Genomic DNA, 7,945 nt, shown 5'->3' with positions numbered 1-7,945 from the left:
GGGAGGGGGGGGGGTCATGTATTTAAAAAAAGCATTTGGGGTATTCGTCCTGTTAAAAAGCAGTCTCAGTGTTCAAAAATATTCTGGCAGATAAAATAATTCGCTGCTTGATTTCTTTTAACTGTAAATCTGAGCAAAAGTATAATTATCTGTCTCATGAACATTTTCATTGGCAACTCTTAGTCTTGTCTTATTGTTAATCGAGCTCACAGGGGAAATGAACATTATATATTACTAACATTGTGGCGGAGTCCAGCTACTTTTGTATCCGCTAAGTGCCAACCACTCCAAGAAATAACCAGCCTCAGTTGCTTTAGTTTAGGATAGGTTTATTCAAGAAGCGGTGAAAACTGGGTAAATAAGGAGATTAAAATACAAGGTCATTCATTGTCTACATCGGAGAGTCGAGGTAAATCGAGTTCAAAGTAAACGGAATAAAAGAACTAAATTCTAGTAAAATATCTAAGCACTGCATTCAAAACGGTCCTCTTAAATATTTGGAAAGTCATAAAAGGAAATCAACTTACATCGTTGCGCCTACAGTCCTACTTTTGGCTGGAGTGTTTGTGAGATCCACGTGGCATGTCTACTTGCTTTAAGACAGTGGAAGAAAAATATGTCTGCGTGGTGTAATTTAATCTTTAACCTTTTAATTGTTTTACCAAGAAGTTGCTTGACCTTTGTGTCAGAGGGCCTTAAGAAAGATAGAGGGCGATCTTCAGAAAATCTAGTAAATACGTATAGTTTTCAATCGGATTCGAACCCACAACATACGGCATCAGTCGCCTAGCTGAGAGGCCTGAGACAGAACCAGTCGGCTAAATCTCCACTCCCAATAAAGAGTGGTTCAATAGCCGGCTAAGTTGTTACATTTTTCTGACTGAGACCTTTCAACACGTTGTAGAGTTTGTGAAGCACTCACGCACGCATGCTCACTATCATACATCGCACATACACACTTTATCGAAGCGAAGAAACAAATTTCATCGCTTTAACTGGGCGAACGATCTAGTAAGGGTCATGAAGGGTCAATTCAACACACTCCCCGTCTAAAAATGTGCGGTAAGCTGAAGTTTTACTAATCATAAATTTCAAATAGAATAAATGCTAAATAAATTCTAAAAGCTAAGAGTATATATGAAAGGGTTCATACTACGAGAGTCCGTATATAGTGTTCATTGAATTCAAACACAGAGTTCAATTTGTACTTTCAATCAAAACTAATTCGCTAATAGGTCTGAGGTAGGTTCGATGTTTGCCATCTTTGTAGATCATCACGTCTACTTTTCGCACTTTGTTGTCATCGCTGGGGTAGACCTTCACTATGCGAGCGAGGGGCCTGCTGTTTCTTGTGTATTCTTTCTCTCTCAAAAGAACCACGTCTCTTTCTTTGACGTTGATGGTAGATTTGTTCCATTTTGGTCGTGGCTGACGGCTTTGTAGATATTCTTTTCTCCATCATATCCAGAATTGATAAGCTAGATACTGTACGCGTCGCCAACGTTTTCTACTGTAGATGTCTTGTTGGATGAATGATCCTGGTGGTGGGGTCGGTGATTGAGTCTTCATGGTGAGTAGCATGTTTGGGGTGAGAGCTTGGGGATCGTTTGCATCTGATGATACCGTTGTTATAGGTCTGGAGTTGACGATGGCGCTGGCTTCTGCCATGAGAGTTGTCAGCAAGTCATGTGTGTATTGTTGCTTGCCTAGTTGATAGTGCATGGAGTCAAGAACGCGTCTGATGGTACCAATTTGTCGTTCCCATATACCGCCGAAGTGGGATGTGTGAGGTGGGGTTTTCTCTGTTCTGTCCGACGGTAGGTCGGCCATGAGTTGAGTGAGTGGTTTTGCTCTCAGTCTTCTACATATCGCACATTTGTGTAGTATGCTTCTTACCATGTCATGTACACCCATAATCCAATAGCCATTAGCTCTGACGTTTGACAGGGTGAGTTGTCTGCCTTGATGTTGTACTTGTCGATGTACATGATCGATGATAAGTTGTGAAATGTGGTTGTCCTGTGGAAGGATGATTGGGTGTCGGCCGCAGAGGTCGATGTCAGATTGACGAAGTCTTCCTCCAACGCGGATGAGTCCTTTTTCATCGATGAATGGGTTCATCCGGCTGATGGGGTTCCGTTTCTGTAGTCTGTTGTTGTCCGTGCCTGCTGACTTTGTTGCAGATAGTATCTCATATTCTTTATGAAACACGCTTTTCTGTACTGAGCGTAGGATGATGGTTTCTGCTTGTGCCATCATCTCAATTTTCAGTTCTTCTGGAGACTTCTCTTCTTCTTTTTTGTCTGTCTTTTCTGGTAATTTTCTTTGTCTGATTTTGCCTATTAAGTTGGCAATACTTCTCTTCAAGGATCTCCATGATGAGAATCGTTGAAATCGGTGAGCACCTAAGTTGTCTTGTTCTACTTCCTTCGTTGATGTGTTGAGGACAGCAAGTTGTTTGCGGACCTCAGGGTCTTCGTCACTTACTGTGTATTTGTGTTCTGTTTCTTCATGGTTGTCTTTGTCTTGCTCGTCTCGCTGCCACAGGAATGCTGGTCCTGATAGCCAGATAGTTGAGTTGAGTTTTTGGGCTGGTACACTGCGTGATGCGATGTCAGCTGGATTTTCGTGTGTAGACACATGTCGCCACTGGTGTGGTGATGAGATGTTGTGTATCTTTTCTACTCTGTTCGCTACGTATACGTGGAAACGTTTCGAGCTGTTGTTTATATATCCAAGGACGATTTCGCTGTCCGTGTGATATATGACGTTGTCGATGTTCAGGCCGATTTCTGATATGATCTTCTGTGTGAGTTCTGTCGCTAGGACGGCTGCACACAGTTCTAGGCGAGGTATGGAGACTGCATGAGTCGGGTTTACCTTTGCTTTGCCAAGTATGAATGATACGTTGACGTTGTCTTCCTGGTTAATTAACCGCATGTACGCTACAGCACCTATGGCTTCATTGCTGGCGTCAGAGAAAATGTGACACTCAGTTTTCTTTATGGGTCCGAAGGTAGGTGGAGTGTAGCATCGCTGTAGCTGTATCTTTGTGATGTAGTTGAGGTTGTTGCACCAGTGGGTCCATCTGGGCAAGTATTTCTCTGGTAGCGTTTCATCCCATCCAAGGTTTGATGAGTTGCGTCCTTTAGTTTCTGTCATGAGGCCTCGTAGTATTAGTTTTCCTTCTATGGAAACTGGTGCGAGTATACCGAGTGGATCGTATATTGAGTTGACGATCGCCAGTAATCCCCGCCGTGAGAATGGCTTCTCCTTCAAGTCTACTTCGAATATGAATGCGTCCGCCTCTAGAGACCACTTGACCCTAATGATCTCTGTGTTGGTAAGGTGTCTTGGTTGAAATCCAAACTCTGTAGATCTTTGGCTCGTACTTCGTTTGGAAGTGCTGTCATGACTTCTTCGTCATTAGAAACGATCTTGTGAAAGTTAACGTTTCTGGTCGCTAGTAAGTCTCTTGTTCTATTGATGAGACTAATAGCTTTCTGTGCATCTGGTGCTGAGGTTAGTCCGTCGTCGACGTAAAAGTTCTTGTCGATGAACTCTTTCACATCTTCTCCGTATGTAGATACACTGTCTTCAGCGATCTTTCTCAGTCCGAAGGTAGCAATGGCTGGTGAGGAGACATTGCCGAACAGGTGTACGTTCATTCTGTACTGAATTACTGGTTTCGTGGGGTTGTTGTCTTTGAACCAAAAGAAGCGCAGATAGTCTCTGTGTTCTTTGTTGACGTGGAAGCTATGAAACATTTGTTCTACGTCGCCCATTACTGCTGTCTGCTCGCGTCGGAATCGTAGCAGGATACCGAGGAGGCTGTTCATTGGTCAGGTCCCTGAAGCAATTACGTCGTTCAAGGAGACTCCATTGTACTTTGCACTGGAGTCGAATACTACTCTGATCTGCTGTTTCTTGGGATGGTAGACACCGAAGTGTGGTAGGTACCATGCGTTGTCGGCATCTATTTCATCTTCTGGAACAGGACTTGCGTGGTCACGTTCCGTTATTTTCTTCATAAACTGAAAGTATTCTTCCATCATTTGTGGTTTACGCTGAAACTGATTCTGTAGATTGTAGAATCGGTTCAGAGCTGACTGTCGGTTGTTCGGTAATTTCTTCGGGTCTTGCCTGAAGGGGAGAGGAAGTTCTAGATTTTCTTCCTCATTTACATGGACTTCTCGTTGCATAATGTCCAGGAATTGCTTGTCTTCAATGGAGGGTGCCTTCTGTTCGTCGTAAGGTGTCCGCTTAAAGACGGTGGTGCCGAAGTTGACGGGTTTCGGGCTTATTATGTCTTTGATGTGGATGTGATGATTACATTCGAGCGCCGATTCATCGTAGCTGTTGAGGGTTGCAGTAGTACGGTGTACTGAAGTGTGGATTACACCTCTTGCTGTCTCTAGGCACAATTCACCTGAAATTGTCCACCCTAGGTCGGTGCGTTGAGCCCAAGGCGAGTTAACAGGTCTGATCCTTGTTTCTCTGACTTTCAGTGGTTCTGGGCAGTTTCTGCCGATGAGGAGATGAATTCCAACGTTCTTTTTTGGTTCTGGAATGTAATCGGTGATGGGCTTCAGATGTTTAAAGGCCTTGCAAATGTCTGGTGTAGGTATTTCATTCTTGTCGCTCGGTATGTTGTCGTTTTCTAGCAGGACGGGAAGAGAGAAGTTTTTCTTTCCGTCATGTGATTCTATGATGACGCGGTTGCTACGTCGTCCCTTTCTGAGTTCTCCCTTGCCACTGCATGTTGACAGTTCGTATTCAAGGTCTGGGCCGTGTATCTTCAGTGCGTCGAAGAGGTGGCTATCACCCATACAGGCGTTGGACTGGTCGTCTAGGACTACGTAAGTTTCTATGTAGTCTGCTGGTCGGTCTTGTGTATACACCTTTGCGAGGACTATCTTCCCTCATGAACGTCCGGCTGGGCATTTCGTGAGTCTGGTGCATTTTGTTGTAGCTTCTTGGGTTTCCTTTTCTTTATCTTCTGGTTTGGCTTCGGTTGTTTTCTGCTTAGATCTGTCACTGGGTGTAGCGTGGAGACAGGTGATGTGTTTCTTGCTCTTGCATATAGCGCATTCGATGGTCGATGTGCAGTCTTTGGCGAGATGTTTCTCAGTGCATTTGAAGCACAAGCCTTTCTTCTTACACAGTTCGATTCTGTCAGCAACTGGTTGCTTTGCAAATGCTTTGCAATCTTTCAGGTCATGTCCTGTAGCCTCGTGGTAGAGACATTGTTTTTCTTCATTTGATGATTTCGTTGCGTGTACACGCGCTCTAGTCTTCGTTTGTTGACTGGATTTTGACTTACTTGTTCCAGGGTGTGTGTCGTCTGGTCTTGGAATATCAGGATCGCATGCTGCTTTTGCTGTGTCTTTCAGGAAGTCTTTGAAGAACTTGAATGGAGGAAATGTTTTGTGGCGTCGTTTGTATGATGCCACATTATCTCTCCACTTGTTGAGGACGAATCTTGGTAACTTCTCCATGACGGGCTTGAGTCCCTGTGGTGTATTGAGGGACGAAAGGTCAGGAAGTTTTCTCATGTGTGCCTCTGTGTTAGAACATAAGTCTGATAGTTCGAGTAGCTTTTTGCTTTCGTCTGGTTTAACTTTCGGGAAGGACTTCAGTCTTTCCAGGATTACTGCGGTGATGACTGCAGGGTTGCCGAATCTGTCTTCTAGTTCTATCCAAGCCTCTCTATATGACTCGTCTGGGTCGTCTACATATCGTTGTAGATGGTCTTCGACGATTTTCTGTGGATCTCCCTGTGTGTATTTATGCAGGAAGTCCAGTTTCTCAGATGTCTGTATGCAGGCCGTTGTTACAGTGGCCTCGAATGATCTTTTCCATGACATGTACATGGTTGGGTCGCCTCCAAATGTTATTGGTTGTTGTAGTGGTAAACGTTGACGGGCCATCATTTGGGCTATCTCCGTCAGAGGTTGCATGTTGTTGTTGTTCTGGCTTGTTGAAGGTGTCTGTTGATTTGACGTAGGTGTAACTGTGTCACCTGATTCTGTTGGTGTTCCCTGTCCTGGTTGTATCAGTAGAGGGGATGATTCTAAGTATTTGTTTTGTGCTTTGGGTACGAACTCGGTAAAGTTCAGTGCTGGTAATGGATCATGCTTCATTTCTCTTTTCATTGCAATGTATCGTGATACATGGTCGTTTGATGACTGGTCTGGTGTAGTAAGTGTCTGTACTGGTAGGGAGTTTTCTTCTGCTACTTGCTGGAGGGTTTCTGCATCTATCCTTGCCTTTTCTTCTTTCATTTCAGCTTCGATAACTTTGATTTTTGCTTGATGGTGAGCAATTGTCTTCATATACGCTGCCTCTCTTGCTGCAGAGCGTGCCTTGCCTTGTGCCTTTAATGCGTTTGTTCTGGATGATGTTGATGATCTGGTTCTGTGTGAACTACGTAAGCTGCCTTGTGTAGATCCTCATTCGGATGGTGATTTGAAGATGAGGACGCTGTTTTCAGCTCTCCTTGTCTTTGCATCGTTAATGTATTCATTTGCTTGTTCAATGTTCCTATTGAAGCTTATTTCCATTAATTCTGCATGCTCCTTACCTTCTGGAGTCTTGTCTTGTTGATAAAGTCTCTGACGTTTGTTCCAAGTTTGTTCGTATTCCTTGGAAAGTGTCTCTGCTGTTTCAATTTTGCGTTCTGTTGGGTCCTGCATCCCCCTGAGGTCGATGAGAACTCCCCTTGTTTGGTTCCAAATGCTTGACAGGGCCTTTTCAGTGTTCAAGTAGCATAGAGCAGTCCTCTTTCGTTTTTACTACTGTCCTGTAGAGGGCGCCCTTCAGTTCGGGCAGCAGATCCACCTTCAGCAGTCCCACTGGGAACCGCCCCTTCCTTTGTTTGTTCTGTGCTATTTTCTGCCTTAGAAATATCTTCTTGATCTTCATTTTGAGATTCTGTGTGAGCTGGTTGTTCAGCTCCTTCGACTTTATTTCTTCCATTATAGTTTCTTTGAGTCAGTTGTAGTTTGCTGTATATGTGTATACAGTTGCTACCTTGTAGCCTATATGCCAGTGTCCGCTGTGCACTCGAGCCAGTGTCTTGTCCAATGGTTCACTGGTTTTCAGCAATTTTTCACTTGCGACGATTTTTCACTGTGGCGGAGTCCAGTTACTTTTGTATCCGCTAAGTGCCAACCACTCCAAGAAATAACCACCCTCAGTTGCTTTAGTTTAGGATAGGTTTATTCAAGAAGCGGTGAAAACTGGGTAAATAAAGAGATTAAAATACAAGGTCATTCATTGTCTACATCGGAGAGTCGAGGTAAATCGAGTTCAAAGTAAACGGAATAAAAGAACTAAATTCTACTAAAATATCTAAGCACTGCATTCAAAACGGTCCTCTAAATAATTGGAAAGTCATAAAAGGAAATCAACTTACATCGTTGCGCCTACAGTCCTATTTTTGGCTGGAGTGTTAGTGAGATCCACGTGGCATGTCTACTTGCTTTAAGACAGTGGAAGAAAAACGTGTCTGCATGGTGTAATTTAATCTTTAACCTTTTAATTGTTTTACCAAGAAGTTGCTTGACCTTTGTGTCAGAGGGCCTTAAGAAAGACAGAGGGCGATCTTCAGAAAATCTAGTAAGGGTCATGAAGGGTCAATTCAACACAAACATATTAGAGATATAGCAAGTTTGGCAAGTTTTGTCTTGCTTTGGTAGATACGTGTGTGCGTGTGTATGTTAGACGGGTTGAACTATGCAAAGTAGCTAGTAAAACATTGATATTCATGTAGTTAATGAGTGCATCTGAAGATACAGCCAATCGTGCATCATGTAATCTCTTCTTTATTGTCTGTTGAACATTCTTGCTGTTGAAATAGCATTTAAACCCGGATTTGGTTTCATTTCAAACACAACGATAGTGCTATGTACACGCCGGCAATGCTCAAAAACAGTATGCAGGA

The 7,945-nt window shown here is 43.5% G+C and overlaps 3 protein-coding genes and 1 long non-coding RNA gene across 4 annotated transcripts; all 4 read right to left on the bottom strand.

Annotated features, from left to right (window-relative positions):
• Positions 1-1,458: 1,458 nt before the first annotated feature.
• On the bottom strand, positions 1,459-3,162 carry LOC139127456 (uncharacterized). Its single transcript, XM_070693378.1, has one exon. The coding sequence runs from the start codon at positions 3,160-3,162 to the stop codon at positions 1,459-1,461; it is 1,704 nt and encodes a 567-aa protein (XP_070549479.1).
• Positions 3,163-3,308: 146 nt separating this feature from the next.
• On the bottom strand, positions 3,309-3,785 carry LOC139127455 (uncharacterized). Its single transcript, XM_070693377.1, has one exon. It carries the CDS (start codon positions 3,783-3,785, stop codon positions 3,309-3,311), a length of 477 nt encoding a protein of 158 aa, XP_070549478.1.
• Positions 3,786-4,922: 1,137 nt separating this feature from the next.
• Positions 4,923-6,335, bottom strand: LOC139127454 (uncharacterized). The gene has a single exon (XM_070693376.1). The coding sequence runs from the start codon at positions 6,333-6,335 to the stop codon at positions 4,923-4,925; it is 1,413 nt and encodes a 470-aa protein (XP_070549477.1).
• An 868-nt stretch (positions 6,336-7,203) lies between these two features.
• Positions 7,204-7,641, bottom strand: LOC139127513 (uncharacterized). The gene is made up of 2 exons (XR_011551037.1): positions 7,418-7,641; positions 7,204-7,241 (listed from the first exon to the last, which is right to left on the bottom strand). It is a non-coding gene; the product is annotated as an uncharacterized lncRNA (long non-coding RNA).
• Between the last annotated feature and the right edge of the window lie 304 nt (positions 7,642-7,945).

The sequence above is a fragment of the Ptychodera flava genome, unplaced genomic scaffold (genome assembly GCF_041260155.1).
Source record: "Ptychodera flava strain L36383 unplaced genomic scaffold, AS_Pfla_20210202 Scaffold_32__1_contigs__length_2955704_pilon, whole genome shotgun sequence".
NCBI classification, from domain to species: Eukaryota; Metazoa; Hemichordata; class Enteropneusta; family Ptychoderidae; genus Ptychodera; species Ptychodera flava.
This window is presented reverse-complemented; position numbering and strand designations above follow the sequence as displayed.

Excerpts from the sequence above, each read along its gene's own strand:
- LOC139127456 (XM_070693378.1), bottom strand. The coding sequence starts at position 3,162 with ATGACAGAAACTAAAGGACGCAACTCATCAAACCTTGGATGGGATGAA.
- LOC139127454 (XM_070693376.1), bottom strand. The coding sequence starts at position 6,335 with ATGAAGACAATTGCTCACCATCAAGCAAAAATCAAAGTTATCGAAGCT.
- LOC139127455 (XM_070693377.1), bottom strand. The coding sequence starts at position 3,785 with ATGGGCGACGTAGAACAAATGTTTCATAGCTTCCACGTCAACAAAGAA.